The 20833-nt window shown below is 42.1% G+C and overlaps 1 protein-coding gene across 1 annotated transcript in view; it reads left to right on the top strand.

Moving 5' to 3' along the window:
* Positions 1-474: 474 nt before the first annotated feature.
* The window catches only part of LOC118363569 (gamma-aminobutyric acid receptor subunit alpha-6-like), a 32690-nt gene continuing 12331 nt past the window's right edge, over positions 475-20833 (top strand). Inside the window, exons 1-7 of the mRNA XM_035744548.2 lie at positions 475-938; positions 1172-1290; positions 2933-3000; positions 3143-3363; positions 5086-5168; positions 7399-7542; positions 7900-8052. Coding sequence (XP_035600441.1) covers positions 853-938; positions 1172-1290; positions 2933-3000; positions 3143-3363; positions 5086-5168; positions 7399-7542; positions 7900-8052 — 874 coding nt within the window. The 5' untranslated portion in view covers positions 475-852. The remainder of the gene's footprint in view (positions 939-1171; positions 1291-2932; positions 3001-3142; positions 3364-5085; positions 5169-7398; positions 7543-7899; positions 8053-20833) is intronic.

The raw sequence follows: 20833 nt of genomic DNA, 5'->3' as shown, positions 1-20833 counted from the left end.
CTCTCTCGGGTGCAGAGAAATCTGTGAAGTGGCGTGTGGCTTGTGGCCATTTCCTCTAAACTACTGTGTGTGTGTATTCCTGACTGCATATTGCGACAAGACTGACCAATTTGAATTTAGGCTGTAGATTAATAAATTGTTCAGTCTTATACAGACTCAGGACTCCTTACTTCTCATCAATTACTTTAGGTAAGGTGAAGTGATGGACAAACATAAATTTAGTTCACAATCTAAAACGGAGTATTTGGCATTTTCTCGCCAAATAATATTTTGCCTAATATGGCTGAGCATATGGCCCACTCTAAAACGAAAAAGTGTAAAAGCACGATTGTGATCATGGCTTTGACAACATCAGATGTGTTTCACTGAGCTCTGGGGGTGGGTGGGGGAGTAACTAACTACAAGCAGCCAGATCTTCAATCGAAAGCTGGTTGTTGCGCCCTTATTCTCTCCCTGTTGGTCTCACCACTGGATTTATTGCGCGGTAGACGGACAACCCAATTTTTCCATAAAACCTTGCGTTTCAACGCAGCACAGTTCACGTCTATTCTCATCTCTCAAGTCAAACCGTGGTGTGAAACAGAGGATACCTACTAGACTTGGGGTGGATGCCAACAACTGAGAGAAGATTGTTTTTGGTTTAGTCATCGGGCGACAGCAGGAAAGGTGCACGCGTTCAGATGCTCAGCTGACCCTGGCTTTTTTTCCCCCCTTGGCGATAGCGGGAGATGCTGCTGGAGTTGCTTTGGCACCATTCCGCTCTCTCTGTCTCTCTGGCTTCAATCTCTCCATGTTGGGACAATACATTTAGCGAATGGAGATGTGAAGAGGCTTAAAGTATGGCATGCAAAGATGGTTTCTGCCAAGAAGGAGATGGTAACTGCGATGTACCCCAGTTACATTTCGACTCTCTTCTACTTTTTCTGCTTGATTGCTTGGTGAGTTTCGAGGATACATGATCTGGGGGGAATAATTGTTCCTGTCAGATTGGCGCTGCGCTGGTGCCACTGCCCATGGTCCTGAAGACTCTAGGTGCTGAAATCTGAAAGTGCTGTAATTGTGATAAAATCGACTCCCTAATGCTAATTTTGTCATCCATAGCTTGGGTATCGGAGAGGCTACTGTAATTTCACGATAACAAATCATTTTGATTATTTGTGTCGTTTTTCAGTGTAAAGAGAATCTCTGGAACGATAAAAAAGGATGACAGAATATATCCCGAGAATTTCACACGCATTTTAGACAGACTCCTGGACGGGTATGACAACAGACTGCGACCTGGATTTGGGGGTAGGTACATACCTGAAACGGTGACAGTTTTCGGCTGTCCAATTAGTTTGTGTGCTACAGTGGCTCCAAGAGATGAGCGACTATGATTTCCACTATTGTACCAATGCCTCGGAGCCTAGTTCCTCTCTAGGGTTCTTCCTAGGTTCCTGCCTTTCTAGTGAGCTTTTCCAAGCCACCAAGCTTCTGCATTGCTTGCTGTTTGGGGTTTTAGGCTGGGTTTCTGTATTGCACTTTGTGACATCTACTGATGTAAAAAGGGTTTTATAAATCAATTTTATTGATTTGAGTTGTTTAAATAGGCTATGCGGTTGACAGATCAAAATCACATTGTATTTTTCAACCAGAGGGCATGAGCTTTTCCGTAGCCTACTGTTTCAAATGAAACATGTTCCTCCACTGAGCCACGACTACTGCCTCCCACAGACATTCCTTGTTTCAAAAGCTAGTCGTTCATGACCTGAATTAACACTTTCTTATAATCACTGCTTTGATTCTTGTGTGCGACTGAAAACGGTAGGCTACCTTCAAATGTTTAAGCGAGTTTAGATGTGTCTTCTAATCGCCGTGGGGAAAGCCGCTTATTGCACTATTTAAATATAACGAGTGCAGTGTCGTTTTCTTGTGTCAAATTCTCCACGAGCACCAAGTACCAGACACACACATGTTTAAAGACTGTATGCTTGAATGTGAATTAATCACGAAAAAGTAACCTATTTTTCGTTCATTATAGACTTGACGGTGCGTTTGAAAATAGCTTACTTTAGGATACGTCCTTCAACTCCACCCTCAAAAAGATTCTACCTTAGTGCGCGTAAACTTCAAAACTCACCAAGTGTGCATAGGTTAGATACCGATACTCCCAGAAATGTACGATTGAAACCTATTTATCTCAGGTTCACTCCATTATATAAAAGTTTAGAACCTGACGCGAGTTATTAGGTAAGAATACGTTGCATGCTATTGCATATACTGTAGGGTTTTGGCACACATCTCCACAGCACTATCAACCCAACCTTTGGCCAATGTTATGCTGTTACTGAGGTCTTATGTTTGACATATTATTCCATGACAGGCCTACATGTGAATAACACAAGTTCTACATAAAATCAATTGAGGATTGATTCATAAAGAGTAGCCTAATAAACCAGAACTAGAGTGCCTGTAGAAAGTATTACAGACCCCTTGGATTTCTTCACATTAAATTGTTACAAAGTGGGACTAAAATGGATTTGTCATTTTATGTCAACGATCTTCACAAAATACTCTGTAATATCAAAGTGCAAGAACAATTGTAGCGTTTGTGAAAGATTCATGAAAAATAAAACACTAACATACCTTGACATTATGGAGTATTTTGTGTAAATAAAATGAAATATATTTTAATCCCACTTTGTAATGCAACTAAATGTGAAAAAAAGTTCAAGGCACTGTACGATCACTTCAAATCAATCAATTAATCACATTCATTTTTATAAAGTCCTTTTTAAATCAGCAGTTGTCACAAAGTGCATTTCAGATACCCAGCCTAAAACCCCAAAGGTCAACCAATGCAGATGCAGAAGCACAGTGGCTTGGGGCTATGCTGTGATAAGCTTAGAATAGTCTAGATATCGTGAAACTGACAGAAATTTTCTCTCAATAGGTCCGGTGACAGAGGTGAAAACAGACATTTATGTGACAAGTTTCGGGCCTGTCTCTGATGTTGAAATGGTATGTACCGAATCAACAACTTGATACAGATGAATAGCCTAAAAAAAAAAATGTTTGATTCGTGTAGACAATACACTTAACGTTTCATAGAAGAAGAGAAAGACAACGTTAACCGTTTAGATTTGGGTTTCTGCTTCCTCAGGAGTACACCATGGACGTGTTCTTCAGACAGACATGGGTCGACAGGAGGCTGAGGTATGAGGGTCCTATTGAGATCCTCCGACTCAACAACATGATGGTCGCCAATGTGTGGACTCCTGACACCTTCTTCAGGAATGGCAAGAAGTCTGTGGCACACAACATGACTGCCCCCAACAGGTTGTTCCGCATCATGAAGAACGGCACCATTCTTTACACCATGAGGTACTACATATACCAAAATGCTTTACACCATGATGCATACATTACCCAGCATGCCAGTGTTTCACCATGCTAACATCCTGTCCAAACAATCAGCGTTGGGTGTGTGAGCGTTGCAAAATAAATGTACACATACATCCAAACTGATCGCGGGCATCTGCGAAGCCAGGTGCTAAAATATATTATATTTTAGATGCTTGATGCACTGCAAGTCCTGCCTCTCCCATCTACTCATTGGTTTTTAGACACCTACTAACCCACCTGTGTGATTGAGAGTTTAAGCCACAATCCAGTCCAGTTGGTGGCGGAAATGCACCTTAAAGTTGGTTGCCAAACGCTGTATAAAATCCACAGAAGAAGAAGGAGAAGCAGAAGAAGGAGGGGGAGCAGAAGGAGAATGAACAAGGATAAATTAATCAAATAAAAAATAAAAAATAAGTTTCCCCTCTTATCTGTGGATAAAGGTCAGAGTAGAGAACATACAATTTTGTGTGACTCAAAATTCTAGAAAGATCCAGCAAAAAAAAGGAACATATGTGACCCACCGCCTCGATTCAGTCTTATGTAGAATTTTTTTTTTAAATTGTGTTTTTTACATTGGATAAGAGTAGAGATGCAGAGCTACAAAATACTATATCATACACTGATGTTGAGGAATAATGGGAAAGTAGTTCTGCTTTGAAAGTTGATCAGTTTGTAACCCCACTTTTGAGAAAATGGCCCTAGAATGTTTTGGTACACCCACTGAAGAGCTGCTCTTTGTCTACAACTATTCAACATTGTTCACACCCCCTTAAGCCTTAGCCCCACCCATCTCTTTACAATAAGGAAAAACACCAGGTAAACAAACACTTTATCTAGTCTTTGGCTTATATCCTAATCTGACTTTGAAAGCATCTAGATAAACCTATTGTACACATATTTTATCATTATTTGATGATGCTTACCCAGACATTGATAAGTCATGTGAAAGAAATGCTATAACCACCCCCCAGCCACATCTCGCTAAGTGGATGGGTCACTATTGTCCAGACATGTACACATGTTCATGAAATAATCCCCCCAGACACACCTGGCTAACTTAACTTCTTGCGTCGAGCCAACCCGGATCCGGGATCATGACTACAGCCTCAAGTCCATTACCATAACGCAACGGTAACTATTCATGAAAATCGCTTAAAGGAAATGAAATCAATATGCTAGCTCTTATGCTTAGCCTTTTGTTAACAACACTGTCATCTCAGATTTTCAAAAAGCGTTAGCATCACCAGGCAACATTTTCACAAAAACCAGCAAAAACATTCAATAAATCATTTACCTTTGAAGAACTTCAGATGTTTTCAATGAGGAGACTCTCAGTTAGATAGCAAATGTTCAGTTTTTCTGAAAGATTATTTGTGCAGGAGAAATCGGTCCGTTTCCTGCGTCATGTTTGGCTACCAAAAAAAAATGAAAATTCCCCAAAATAATATAGTTGGTTCACAGTCGGTTTTGGTATTTTAACCTGCGTGTCATGAACGCATCTGGTGGGGATAGACAAAATCAACATGCACATTATGGAGCTGGTTTAGTCAGCATGTGCTACTCAGCCTGCCTACAGTGTCCATCCTAAAGGTAGTTCTCCACTTTATGGATATGATACATGTTTGTCTTCTGTTTGGAGGGTTCCCTACTCTCTCCAACTCCCATTAGTTTCAATATGTTTAGATGTATGTATCCCCATAGGTTGACTATCAGTGCAGAGTGTCCCATGAAGCTTGTGGACTTCCCCATGGATGGACATGCATGCCCTCTCAAGTTTGGAAGCTGTAAGTATGATATGATATACTTTAAGTCTATTGTAATAGAAGTGACTTAAAAAAGCGGTTCTTCATTCTTCTCATGAGACTAATAAATGGTGGGCCATGCATTCTTCGGAACACTATGCATTGAAATACACCCCAATGCAAATCCGACTATACCGTCTCTTAGCAGATATTAAACCTGACACGGTGTATGTGTTTACATGCTCTAACAGTTCTTTGTCCTGTTTGATTTAGTTTGCAATGTTTATAAAAATGTATATTTGAATACACAGATCACACCAATTTACCAGCCGGCTTCTTTTCCCCTGCTTTTTGTTGTATCTGAAAGGGGTAGGGATTTTTAAAAACATGACAAATTTAAACCCACCTATACACATTTCACACAATGTTTTTCCGCCAACTTCAACAACTCTTTGCAGACTTTTCTGTTTATGTTGCTTATCACCTCCATAATGTTAAATGCAAACCGCCCCCATGGTTTAACAACACCCTCAAATCCCCCAATCCACCAGCTACCCAGTGATATGTTTAAAAGGGGTATACCAGCAAATAAAGTGGTAAAAAAGGGTCTGTTTTAAAGGTGGTCCTATTAACACTGCCTTGTATTTGTTACAGATAATATACCACATCTTCTGTCTGAAATGTGTAGATGTACTCAATATATCCCAGTTTGTCAACAACAACAAAATTACTAGTTTGTTTTGAGAAAAATACTACCATTACCATTACCCTATGCAGTGTCAAGCTTGTGGTATTCTTCCCATTTTGTCATATTTTGGAATTTCATACATATTCCTCAAGTAAGAAGTCATTTTCTTTTTTCTGACAATGACGCTAATAATACATGACATTCATTTTGTACCAAAAACAGAACAAAGAAACCCAAATTCAGCACTATTGTTCATAATGAGTGTAACGGTCAGCAAAACAGTGACTTATCTCCAATGGAAGAAGTTTTCAAATGAGGGTTCTGTCTTATCAGAAAACAGTAGCGATTTAAAGATAGCATCTACTGAGGGAAAAGCAAAAGAAAGGATCGGAGGATGGTTTCCCATGCACTTCCCAACCCTCCCCCAATCTATTATCAGCAATTGTGACATTTGTAGAGGCAGAGGACAAAATAGATTCCTCAGTTATCATTCAGTTACGTTATTCTTGGTTTAACATAGTACCTCCCCCCCACCTTCCCCAAATCCCATCCTCCCATCCTGGCCCAGAGTCAGGGAAGCAGACGCTGCATCCGATGGGGCCTGTAGCTCGGGAAAGGTCAGAATCCCTCTTCCCGCCCCAGGTTAGCTCAGACCTATTCTGGATCTCTCCAGAGCTAGTGTGAGTCGGCGCCCCCGGCAGCAGTCCACTCCACGACGCCCCAGCCGGCCCATTTTCCCTGCGCAGTTGGTGTCATGCCGACTTTGAGTCCCCTGTGGGAAGCGACAAACGGGAACAACAGACCCCGACATGAACCCAAGCATGTGTTGTTGTTTTTTCTTTCAGCCCTCTTGTATGAACCCTCATGTCACATTTCAACGTTTTTGCACCGTATTTTTGCAACGTTGGATCTGCAAAAACTTTTCCATGCAACAAAGAGCTTCTGAGACCTGGCAGTTTGTTTGAACGCAGACTCATTGAGCACACATAAGTCTACCCTTTGAGCACACAGCACTCTACCCTTTGAGCACACAGTAGACACCCGCACCCTTTATTACCATGCTAATGTACCACTCATTTTCAATCAAATTACGAGGAAAAGGTCTCTCAAAATCCAGAGTGCGCTATTTCAGGTCATCTTCAACGTCTGTATGTATTAAGCCAGTGAGGGATGTACAGATAAAGTGGGGGAACCATGCGTAACTGGACTGCACAGCATCACATCACACATCATTGTGTCGTACAAATGCATTGTGATCAGCTGACTAGATGAGGGAGATAGAAACGTTTCTCGTGTTCACAAAGCTTAGCGTTAAGGAGAGGATATCACTTGCACACAGTAGTCATACTCTCATATGACTACCATTTTAACATTTCCACTTAATGACGCTCTCTCACAATAAAGGCCCTATTCTCTCTCTCTCTCTCTCTCGTACATGTTTTTTCGTTACAGCTACAATTTTGAATTCTCTCTCTCTCTCTCCATTGTACATGTTTTTTCGTTACAGCTACAATTTTGAATTTGTATTAACCCCCCACTTGAGGGTTCAATAAATATATATATATTTTCCTTCTCTCCCCCCAGATGCATACCCTAAAACAGAGATGATTTATACCTGGACCAAAGGACCACAGTATTCAGTGGAGGTTCCCCCAGAATCATCCAGCCTAGTGCAGTATGATCTCATTGGCCACACTGTCAGCAGTGAGGAGGTCAAGTCAATCACAGGTATGGTAGGCCATTGGTAAGATACAGTAGATATCCCCAACTCTGATGATAGTGATGAATTTCTTCTTCAGTTCTTAATTCAGTTTGGAATGTTTTCTGTACAGTAGCTTTGTCCAAAATAACTTGTCTAGTTATATTTGATCATGATTTACTTTTACGCTACTGTCTCCAAAGGCACTCTCTATGGTGTCAGTAAAAATGCAGGATTTTGTTTGACGCTGTATCCCTCAGTGAACAGTGAAGACACAATACAAACTAGCAGGAGTCCATCATTTTCTGTGCTTGTGCTCACTGTCTCACGTCAGTCGGTTTGTTTTATGGAACAAGTCAACCGTCACATCTATGGCTATCCTCCAGGTGAATACGTGGTGATGACAGTGCACTTCCACTTGAAGCGGAAAATGGGCTACTTCATGATTCAGACATATATCCCCTGCATCATGACAGTAATCCTCTCCCAAGTGTCCTTCTGGATAAATAAAGAATCGGTCCCGGCTCGAACAGTCTTCGGTACGTATTGCACACAAATCCCTCCATTCTGTAAAATACTTATTTTGAGAGGCAGAGAAGATGTGAAAGTGTGTGAAGAGTGATGTGCCTCGTCTGTGTGTCTTTGTCTCCATTTTCATTTTGTGACTACGTGCTGCTGAGCAATGGACTTGGCTGTCTTTAGCCTCTTATATAACAATTAAAGGCTATGATTTATTAAATGTGTGTTATACTTCCATTGTTGTTATCCATCAAGTGGCAGTTGCATTTGCCAAAACCAGCCCATTTGTATATAAAAAAGAAATGGCAGGGCCCCACTGTGGGTGGAGTCAAAGATTAAAGGAGTGCACCTTTTTAAACCCGGAACTATACACTCCAGCAAAGTGGTTCCCAAACGGTGGGGCCCCGGGGGTGCACTCCTCAATCTCTGACTCCACCCACACTTCTGTTTGTTAACAAACGGGCTTCCATCTTACCCTTGAAGGTTGTCATAGAATGCACAAGGTGCAATTTTCAAATTGGGTAGTGCATCATCAGTTCTTCTTGTCATGTCAGTCATTGCATACCTTAAAGAGTTATTTATAACCTCTCAGAAATGTCCTGTTCAACCAGCCCATGCCAGGTGACGTTTTTTTTTAGCCAGGTTTTTTAGCCCATAGATTTTGAATGAATACACATTAGACATGGCAAAATGTACAGAACTGCAAGAAAATTAGCTTTAAACCTGTCAAATGTTCTCTCCGCCAATAATAGCGGTGTGAAAAGTTTGTGTCATGAACAGTGCTTGTGCCCATAGAAATGTGTGGTGCGTGCTCACCCGTAACAGGGGTGGAGATGTTCCCCAATGCTGTAAAGGGGGCCTGAGTGAAAAGGTTGGAGAACCCTTGCTCTAGAACTTCTCAATTGCACAGCACATTTCCATTACTTTCATTAACCTGGGTTTTACAAGTACTCCATGTAAATCAGCCTTTCTTATGTGTTACCCCTGAGCTAGGGAAATCGCATACTGTATTACAGCGTTCAATATATAACAATTGATTGGTTTGGGTTAAATTCAGAAGACACATTTCGGTTGAATGCTGGGTTCTGAATACTATCCGAAGGCAGTGTGTGTGTGTGTGTGTGTGTGTGTGTGTGTGTGTGTGTGTGTGTGTGTGTACACTTAGGTTGGAGTCATTAAAACTCGTTTTTTAACCACTCCACAAATATCTTGTTAACAAACTATAGTTTTGGCAAGTCGGTTAGGACATCTACTTTGTGCATGACACAAGTCATTTTTCCAACAATTGTTTACAGACAGATTATTTCACTTATAATTCACTGCATCACAATTCCAGTGGGTCAGAAGTTTACATACACTACGTTGACTGTGCCTTTAAACAGCTTGGAAAATTCCAGAAAATGATGTCATGGCTTTGGAAGTTTCTGATGGGTTAATTGACATCATTTGAGTCAATTGGAGGTGTACCTGTGGATGTATTTCAAGGCCTACCTTCAAACTCAGTGCCTCTTTGCTTGCCATCATGGGAAAATCAAAAGAAATTCAGCCAAGACCACAGAAAAAACATTGTAGACCTCCACAAGTCTGGTTCATCCTTGGGAGCAATTTCCAAACGCCTGAAGGTACCACGTTCATCTGTACAAACAATAGTACGCAAATATAAACACCATGGGACCACACTGCCGTCATACAGCTCAGGAAGGAGACGCATTCTGTCTCCTAGAGATGAATGTACTTTAGTGTGAAAAGTGCAAATCAATCACAGAACAACAGCAAAGGACCTTGTGAAGATGCTGGAGGAAACAGGTACAAAAGTATTTATATCCACAGTAAAACGAGTCCTATATCTACATAACCTGAAAGGCCGCTCAGCATGGAAGAAGCCACTGCTCCAAAACAGCCATTAAAAAGCCAGACTACAGTTTGCAACTGCACATGGGGACAAAGATCGTACTTTTTTAGAAATGTCCTCTGGTCTGATGAAACGAAAAAAATAACTGTTTGGCAATAAAGACCATCGTTATGTTTGGAGGAAAAAGGGAGAGGCTTGCAAGCTGAAGAACACCATCCCAACCGTGAAGCATGGGGCTGGCAGCATCATGTTGTGAGGGTGCTTTAAAAAAAAAATATGTATTGCAAAAAATACAAGGAAGGGATAACATTAAACTATTAAAACATGAAGGACAAACAATACAGCAACAAGACACTATCAAACGTGTCAGTCCTTCCGCAACAGAGCCATCCTTCTGTGTGAGGGTGCTTGTGCATGATAGTGATATAAAATATGTCATAGTTTCCTTTTTCATGATCACAACATTGTGAAAGATCCCCCCACAGTTCCCCAATAGCTGTCCCTCAACCATTCGAGACCCCTCCCACAGTCCCCCCCGGAAGAAATAAAAAATACAATTCATTCCATTCCCCACCCCCAAGAACCCCCCAATGCACCAACAACCAAGAGAATGAACTAAAGAGAAAAAAGGAAACGACAGAACAGCAAACAACAATGCAATTTTTTAAAAACAAAATAATACATTTTACAACAAGGGACATCGAGGACAACTGAAATCATAACAGCAATGCCAACTGTATATGTTTGTGTTCATGTCTGGCACTATTACATGTGTGTGTGTGTGTGTGTGTGTGTGTGTGTGTGTGTGTGTGTGTGTGTGTGTGTGTGTGTGTGTGTGTGTGTGTGTGTGTGTGTGTGTGTGTGTTCTTGTATGTGTTTATTTGAATGAGAGTGTGTGTATATGCATGTGTACAAACACCTGCACGGCATCAGCCTCAGGCAAACCGGCATGAGTTGTAAAAATACTGCCACTTAGTGTCATTCAAATGCACTTTTATTATGTTTTATTTAGACTTTTTTTCCCTTTATCTTTTGACCATCATTCTCTCTCTCACACAGCAACTCCACTCCCACTTGTCTCCAATTCCACATACCAACCCTCAACTTCCCTCAGCCCATCCCATCTATCTCTGCTGGCCACCCACTTAGTGTTTCTACGCAACACATATCTTTCAACTATGCTATGATGTTTAACGTACATTTACATTTAAGTCATTTAACGCTCTATCAAGAGCGAATAGAATCTTCACAGACATCCGTGGAAGATAAATACTGCATTACTAAGGGGGGTGAGAGGATTATTAGTATATTCCTTAAAGAGGTGGGGTTTCAGGTGTCTGAAGGTGGTGATTGACCCCTGTCTCTCCAGATCTCCACCATGACAGTACTATTTCTGGGGTCAATTTTAGTGGTCAATGCTGGATGCATTTTTTGGGTGTAGGGCCTGAGAGCCTGGATTCCTGAACCTGAGACCAGGTCTTGTACAGGCTAACTGAGGTGCAATACCAAATAAATTGAACACCAGACGGGCTGCTATGGATGAGTTGTGGGGTTTAATGACACAGGCAGGGAGCACAGCCAACAGCGAGTTGCAGTAATCCAGATGACAAGTTTTATGCCACAAATATTCAACATTTTTTGGTGGCAGAGAAACCTATATAATAACCGCCTTTGTTAGCTGAAAAGCACAAAGTCTTGAATCTTGCGCTTGGGAGGATATATGGAGTCATACCATGGAATCATGGAACAGTCAAAAATCTCTTCCCAGGTTCAGCTATTTTGCATCCACACTGATATGTCTGCCAGACATGCAGAGATGCATCCTGGTCCTCAAATGAAACTGGATTAATTGTTTCCTGCATAGCAATGATAGGAGAGACCATGTTTATTCCTGAGCCAGTTTTGATCCTTTATGTTGGGCAGAACAGAGCCCTGGGGGACACCAGTGGTGAGAGCGCGTGGTGACCTCCTCCCACTGCCACCTCCTCCTCCATTTTTGTGGCAATGCTGTAATCAATTGATGGTACTCTTGGATTGAGCAGACCTTCCCAGTGCAAGCGCTGGTAATTCCATGAAGGACATAAATGACTAGTCTTGAAACCTACAATTTACAATAAATTTAAGAACAAAATACCCTTTTCAAACTTACTTTCTGTAGTTGTTCAATAGGGATCGAGTGTAGGTTTTTTTCAGAAGGGGTGCAACTCTCGCTCTTTGAAGACGGAAGGGACGTAGCCAGCGGTTGAGTTGATGAGCAGGTGAGGTAATAGAAGGTCTCCGGAAATGGTCTGGAGAAGAGAGGAGGGGATAGGGTCAAGTGGGCAGGTTGTTGCCAGCTCTGCAATGCATCTGGAGAGAAAAAAGACAGATACTTTGAGCAAAAAGTGTCATTTTTAGCAATTATGTCGAAAATGAGACATGGCAATCTGCACAAAGACAAAAGGAGGCATTTTTAAACAATGGATGAGCTTTTCTTATTAAGGCAGATGCTTGGAACCATGTATGGTTCAGCAGAGACAGAGGAGGAAAATTAGAAGGAGGGAGTGAAGGATGCCAGGTCCGAGGGAGGTTTCGTGTTTTTTAATAATCTCCATTTCCGCTTATATAGATAGGCTGCCCAGAGCCCTGTTCTGTGAGCTTTCTCGAGCCACGGAGCGGGAGGGAGGACCGATGAAGGATAGGGGACATAGAGAGTCAAAGGATGCAGAAAGGGAGGAGAGGAGGGTTGAGGAGGCAGAATCAGGAGATTTGGAGAAGGTTTGAGCAGAGGGAAGAGATGATTGGAAGAGGAGAGAGTAGCAGCACCAGAGAGAGCGAAGGTTGGGACGGCGCGATACCATCCGAGAGGGGCATGTGGGAAGTTTGGAAGAGCAATTTTTTCAAAAATACAAGGTAGTGGTCGGAGACTTGGAGGGGAGTTGCAATGAGGTTAGTGGAAGAACAGCATCTAGTAAAGATGAGGTCGAGCGTATTGCCTGCCTTGTGAGTAGGGGGGGAAGGTGAGAGGGTGAGGTCAAAAGAGGAGAGGAAAAGAAGGAGGCAGATAGGAATGAGTCAAAAGGTAGACGTGGGGAGGTTAAAGTCGCCCAGAACTGTGAGAGGTGAGCCGTCCTCAGGAAAGGAGCTTATCAAGGCATCAAGCTCATTGATGAACTCTCCGAGGGACCTGGAGGGCGATAAATGATAAGGATGTTAAGCTTGAAAGGGCTGGTAACTGTGACTATGGAAATTCAAAGGAGGAGATAGACAGATGGGTAAGGGGAGAAAGAGAGAATGACCACTGGGAGAGATGAGGATCTTGGGGACCTTCCAGAAGCTGCAAGAGAGAGCAGTAGGAGTAGCAGTGTTATCTGTGGTGATCCATGTTTCCTAGTGAAGAAGTCTTGGGACTGGAGGGAGGCATACTGAGATGAACTCTGCCTTGTTGGCTGCAGATCGGCAGTGAGGCTACCGGAGACCTGGAACAATTCTTGGTCACCACCAGATTAGGTGGGAACGCGGTGTGGAGGTTCTCCCCACTTGATGGTCTGTGCAGAGAGGAGAGAACAGGGATAGACAGACATAGTGACAGGCTACAGAAGAGGCTCGCTAAAGCAAGGAGATTGCCCAAGTGGACTACAAACTCGAATGTTCAGAAAGTGAAGCAAGCAAGAATCTTATTGACTAAAATGATTAAAATGATACAGTACTGCTGAAGTAGGCTAGCTGGCAGTGGCTGCGTTGTTGACTTTGTAGGCTAGCTGGCAGTGGCTGGTTGACACTCACTAATCAAGTTGCCCGTGAGTGTAATAGTTTCATGCTGCTATTCGGGGCTAGCTGGCTAGCTCTCAAGTGCAGATTAGTTACGTTGCGCTAAAAGAACGACAATAGCTGGCTAGCTAACAGAAAATCGCTTAGACTACACAATTATCTTTGATACACAGACAGCTATGTAGCTATGTAGCTAGCTAACGTGAACTTCAATCTATCTAATCGAATAGAATCTACAGATTGCGTGTTGAAGATAAATACTTTTACTAAGAGTATTAGTATATTGGTAATTGACTGACCCCGTCTCTCCAGATCTCCTGACAGTACTATTTCTGGGGTCAATTTTAGATCAATGCTATGCATTTTCAGCCATTCCTGAACCTGAGACCAGAAACAGGCTAACTGAGGGCAATACCAAATAAATGATCTATTGATTCTGTATCCTCACAACAAAATATGCAGAGCTTCGATGATTTTATGCCACAAATATTCAACATTTTTTGGTGGCAAGAAATCTATATAATAATTTTAGCTGAAAAGCACAAAGTCTTGAATCTTGTGTTGTTTTATATATCGACTCATACCATGGAATCGGTACATCAAAAATCTCTTCCCAACTATTTTGCAATCTATATGGCACAGTTGTCAACATCCTGGTCCTCAAATGAAACTGGTATACTTTCCTATTTATGTTATTTTTATTCCTGTGCCAGTTTTGATCCTTTATGTTGGGCAGATAGACCCGTTCCCTACCTCCTCCCGCTGCCACCCTCCTCCTCCATTTTTGTGGCAATGCTGTAATCAATTGATGGTACTCTTGGATTGAGCAGACCTTCCCGTACAATTCTGGTAATTCCATGAAGGACATAACTCTACCATTACAATTTACAATATAATTTAAGAACAAAATACCCTTTTCAAACTTCTTTCCCATAAATACAGGTATTTTATCAACCAGCACATTTGAGTTCAGTCATAATATTTGTTCTATCTTTTCAGGGGAATGAAATTGAAATTGTAGCCAGCTCTGCAATGCTTGCTTGAAAAAGACAGATACTTTGCAAAAAGTATCATTTTCAATTATTCGAAAATGAGACATGGCAATCTGCACAAAGACAAAAAGGCATTTTTAAACAATGGATGAGCTTTTCTTATTAATCTACTTGAGAACCATGTATGGTTCAAATAAAACTTTTGAATGAGTGAAGCTTTTAGAGAGAGGTTTCGTGCTTATATATTTAATAATCTCAAACCACCCAATTCATATTCATTATATAGATAGGCTCGTTTTATTTTGTCTGGTTTAGCGTCCCAGATAAAGCGAAATATTTTTTGCTCATGTGATTTGAAAAACAAATCATTAAGAGTAGGCAGCACCATAAGTAAGTGAGTAAACTGAGATATGACTAAGGAGTTAATCAGAGCAATTTTTTCATAAATAGACAGGTATTTACCTCTCCATGGTTGCAGGATCTTGTCTATTTTTACAAGTTTTCTATTGAAATTCATTGTGGAGAGCTTATTTATATATTTTGTGATACTGGGTTCTTGGTCACCTCCTGACCAAGGCCCTTCTCCCCCACTTGCTCAGGTTGACCCGGCAGCCAGCCCTAGGAAGAGTCTTGGTGAATCCAAACTTCTTCCATTTAAGAATGATGGAGGTCACTGCGTTCTTGGGGACCTTCATTGCTGCAGACATTTTTTTGGTACCTTTCCCCAAGTCTTTGCCCCGACACAACCCTGTCTCAGAGCTCTACGGACAATTCCGAACCAACTGTGGGAACTTATATGGACAGGTGTGGATTGGATTTACCATAGGTGGTCTCCAAGTTGTAGAAACATCTCAAGGATGATCAATGGAAGCAGAAAACACCTGAGCTCAATTTTGAGTCTCATAGCAAAGGGTAAACATTATTAAAGTGACCAGTTTTCAATGACTATGTACAGCAATCTCTAAGGTGCAGGGTTGAGTACCGGGTTGTAGCCGGCTAGTAACAGTAACTAAACTTCAGGACAGGTTACTGGGCGGAGGTCGTCTAGTGGTGACTCTTTAACAGTCTGATGGTCTGGAGATAGAAGCTGTTTATCAGTCTCTCGGTCACAGCTTTGATGCACCTGTATTGTCTTAGCCTTCTAGATGGTAGGGGTTGAACAGCCCTGTAGTTGCCGTACCAGGTGGTGATGAAGCCCGAATGGAAGTTTTAGAGGCACTCTTTCTTCACCATACTCTCTGTGTGAATGGACCATTTCAGGTTGTTGGTGATGTCCACTGCGGCCCCGTTGTCATTGTGGATGAGGAGCGTGATCCCTCTGCTGTCTCCTGAAGTCCACGATCAGCTCCGTTTGGTTGACATTGAGGGAGAGGTTATTTTCCTGGCCCCACTTCGCCAGGGCCCTCTCCACCTCCCTGTAGGCTGTGTCGTCGTAGTTGGTAATCAGACCTACTACTGTTGTGCCCTCTGAAAACTTGATGATTGAATCAGAGACGTGCGCGGCACCCTTGTCGGGCCCCTGTGTTGAGGATCAGCAGGAAGTCCCGCCAGGAAGTCCAGGACTTTGCAGAGCGCTTTCTTGGGTACAGGAACAATGCAAGTGGACATCTTAAGCCCTAGCTTGGGGACAACAGACTGGGATAAGGGGAGGTCCTATGGGACACTCCAGCCACCAGTGGTCTGCACATGTCATCTGTGGATCTGTTGGGGCTGTATGCAACTTGTAGTGGGTAAGGTGGAGATGATATGATATTAGCCTCTCAATGCACTTCATGCACTTCATGTTGACAGAAGTGAGTGTTACGGGGCGATGGTAACTGAACTGCATGACTTTCGCTTTCTTGGGTACAGGAACAATGGTGGACATCTTGAAGCAAGTGGGGACAACAGACTGGGATAAGGGGAGGTTGAATATGTCTGTCAACACTCCAGCCACCTGGTCTGCACATGCTCTGAGGACACAGCTAGGGATGTATGTTAGCTAGCTAAGTTAGCCATGTTATCTCGCCCTCAGGATACGATTTTAGAGCACTAGTTAATGGTTAGCTAGTAACTTGGCTGCATGCTAACAGTAAATTTAGTGGCTATCCAGCGGCTAGCCACACTAGAAAAACTCCTCAATCAGCTTTCGGAATTGCCCTAGGGGCACCAAAACATAACATTTTAAGAACATTTTGAAGATTGTTCCACAAATAAGGTGCAAGAAAACTAAAAGCTGATTTACCTAACTGAGACCAAAGGAATTTCTAAAGTTAGCCATTCCTGAGACTGGGTGTGGTAACTCATACGTCTAAAGTTTACAGCGGGAGTTTTTGTAAAAGGGTTTTCTACATGAAACCATAGCAATGTAAACCTACACAACATCAAAAGAGGACCAACCAACTTTCTGGTTAAGAATGCAGTGATGAGTACTAAAACTGTATGGCACACCTGTAACAGCACACCTGTAATCAAAGCACAGTGTCCTGTGATAAACTGCATCGAACGACTTTAATGAAGTGGCCGCTACGTGTATATAGATAGGAACGTCTACTGAAGAATCTGTTTTCTGTTGTTTAGCGAGAGGCAGGATCCATTTCTATAGAAGAAGCCCCTTTTTATACTCAGCTTCTTAACTAACTCATCGATATGGTTTTTAAAAAGACAGCTTTTCATCTATCCAGATGCCCAGATATTTGTAAGCAGGGACACGATCAGTATGGACACCATCCAAAGTCAATTATCAGACTTATTTTGATGCGCTCCAGAGAACAACTTATACATAGTTTTACCATCATTCAGTACTAATGTCAGGTCAATAAAGATTTTCTGTAATACACTGAAGGCAGAATGTAGTTCAGATAGAGAATAGTCAACGGTGGGGGCAATAGCATACACATATACACATCAAGTGCCAGTGCAGGTTACCTGATTTAACACTGTAGATAGAAATTGGGGCAGTTTTACTGACACAGAAGATGCCTCGACTAAATTGCACTTTTAAACTGGACTAACTGAAATGGCATTTCTCAGACATGGTTTAAAATAGTCTGACTTGCCCAAGTCTGGATTTCAAAGGTCTGCCTTCCAGAAGGGCGATTGGAATTCATCTAGATCCAAGTGAAAGCTTAAATGAAACCTGTCCAGAGGAATGAAAGAGGCAGAGAGCTGCAGCAAAAATGTATCAAGCATATCACCCTGGCGATTTTCTTTCTCATCTATCTTAAGCAAGGCATCTAGCACGTCACAAGTAGTAAATTGTTGAAATGAAAACAAACAAAAAAGGCTGACAGAGGTAAGAAGAGTCGATTGACTGACCAGAGTCAATTTAAACCACCGTCACTCTCAAATAAAAAGCTTGCCGAGATAAAATCATGATTAAAATAATCACTTATCCCTTTCTTCTCCGTTATGATGCCAGAGTCAGACAGAACTTGCTTAGGCAGCGAAGAAGGCGAATTGGTATGCTTCAGTGCATTTACTGTTTTCCAATGCGTTTTTGCCCTTTCGTGTGTTGATGAAAAGATAAATGAGCACCCACCTTTTGGCACTGTTTTGCATGCTACCCCACATGTGTGTATCTGCATCTGTTGCATCTATGAGCCTATTTGCTTTGCCTGCTGACTTTCTTCCAAAGACAAACACATGATCGCTGAGTCACTGGGTTCTACTCATATCCTAGCAGCTGTAGAAGCTAGGGCGTGTTATTTCACAGCCACACTGATTCACGCAACGCCCCAGTGCGTCCCCTCCCACCTCCTGTCTCAGCGGGGAGCTAATGAAACTGTCCAATATGTGACAGGAGGGTGTTGTGGGAACATAAATATTGTTGCATTGGCCAAACCCCCAGGCTGTGGGGCTGTTACAGTACTCTCTCTTGTGTGCATGTGTGTGTGCGTGTGTGTGTGCATGCGTGTGTAAGGAGGGAAAGAAAGGAATTGACTTGAGGGATGATTAAGAAGCTCCCCCTGGTGGCTCAATATGTTATTGTTTAGTGAAATGTGTGGCATATACAGTTGACGTCGTAAGTTTACATACACCTTAGCTAAACACATTTAAACATTTAATCCCAGTAAATATTCCCTGTCTAGATCAGTTAAGATCACCACTTTATTTTAAGAATGCGAAATGTAAGAATAATAGTAGAGAGAATGATTTATTTCAACTTTTATTTCTTTCATCACATTCCCAGTGGGTCAGAAGTTCATACACTCAATTAGTATTTGATAGAATTGCCTTTAAATTGTTTAACTTGGGTCAACTGTTTTGGGTAGCCTTCCACAAGCTTCCCACAATAAGTTGGGTGACTTTTGGCCCATTCTTCCTGACAGAGCTGGTGTAACTGAGTCAGGTTTGTAGGCGTTCCTTGCTTGCACACACATTTTCATTTCTGCCCATAAATGTTCTATGGGATTGAGGTCAGGGCTTTGTGATGGCCACTCCAGTACCATGATTTTGTTGTCCTTAAGCCATTTTGTCACAACTTTGGAAGTATGCTTGGGGTCATTGTCCATTTGGAAGACCCATTTGCGACCAAGCTTTAACTTCCTGACTGATGTCTTGAGATTTTGCTTCAATATATCCACATAATTTCCCTACCTCATGATGCCATCTATTTTGTGAAGTGCACCAGTCCCTCCTGCAGCAAAGCACCCCCTCAACATGATGCTGCCACCCCCGTGCTTCACAGTTGGGATGGTGTTCTTCAGATTGCAAGCCTCCCCCTTTTTCCTCCAAACGTAACAATGGTCGTTATGGCCAAACAGTTCTATTTTTGTTTCATCAGACCAGAGGACATTTCTCCAAAAAGTACGATCTTTGCAGTTGCAAACCGTAGCCTGGCTTTTTTGGGGCGGTTTTGGAGCAGTGGCTTCTTTCTTGCTGAGCAGCCTTTCAGGTTATGTCGATATAGGACTCGTTTTACCGTTGCTATAGATATTTTTGTACCCGTTTCCTCCAGAATCTTCACAAGGTCCTTTGCTGTTGTTCTGGGATTGATCTGCACTTTTTGCAGTAAAGTACATTCACCTCTAGGAGACAGAATGCGTCTCCTTCCTGAGCGGTATGACGGCTGCGTGGTCCCATGGTGTTTATACTTGCGTACTATTGTTTGTACAGATGAACGTGGTACCTTCAGGCATTTGGAAATTGCTCCCAAGGATGTACCAGACATGTGGAGGTCCACAATGATTTTTTCTGAGGTCTTGGCTGATTTATTTAGATTTTCCCATGATTTCAAGCAAAGAGGCACTGAGTTTGAAGGTAGGCCTCGAAATACATCCACAGGTACCCCTCCAATTGACTCAAATTATGTCAATTAGCCTATCAGAAGCTTCTATAGCCATGACATCATTTTCTGGAATGTTCCAAGCTGTTTAAAGGCACAGTCAACTTAGTGTATGTAAACTTTTGACCCACTGGAATTGTGATACAGTGAATTATAAGTGAAATAATCTGTCTGTAAACAATTGTTGAAAAAAATTGCTTGTGTCATGCACAAAGTAGATGTCCTAACCGACTTGCCAAAACTATAGTTTGTTAACAAGAAATGTGTGGTGTGGTTGAAAAACGAGTTTTCATGGCTCCAACTTAAGTGTATGTAAACTTCCGACTTCAACTGCAGCCAAAAACTAACCTCGTCTCAGATATGTTTGTCCAATCAATGTTTGGCATGATGAAGGCCAAAGGGGTTTGCAAGACAGCACAAACAGATCTGGGACTGGAATAATGTTAAACTGGTTCTGCCTCTTGGACATACACTGGTCATGTTTCAATACATTTGAGGGACTGATGTGCATCTAGCATTTCATAGGTGGCATAGCAGCTTGTTTTTGTAGATTCTTTCATCTCTATCTAACCTTTTAACCTATACACTGACCGATGGTACGTCTGTGTCCATCCTCAATTTGACTGAATATGGCGCGAGCTCTGTGTGGGATATGTGTGTGTGTGTGTGTGTGTGTGTGTGTGTGTGTGTGTGTGAGTGCATGTGTTGAGAGTGTGTCATTTCCCCCGTTCACCTTTTTCTCAGTTTCAATTCTCAATGACCCATTGTTTTTTAGTATGAATCATTCTCTACCACCTGAGTGCTTACTGGAATATTTCTCTATCTTTGTTGTCCTCAATGCATCCTATACGCACTCATTGAAACAGTAGAGACGGGGAAGAGACACTGAACACACTAACATGTGGGCCCAGAGCCACTCTGGGGACATTCATTGTGACTCA

Source organism: Oncorhynchus keta, chromosome 30 (genome assembly GCF_023373465.1).
Source record: "Oncorhynchus keta strain PuntledgeMale-10-30-2019 chromosome 30, Oket_V2, whole genome shotgun sequence".
Lineage (NCBI taxonomy): Eukaryota > Metazoa > Chordata > Actinopteri > Salmoniformes > Salmonidae > Oncorhynchus > Oncorhynchus keta.
The sequence above is the reverse complement of the archived record's forward strand: the minus strand, read 5'-3'. Positions and strand labels throughout refer to the sequence as shown.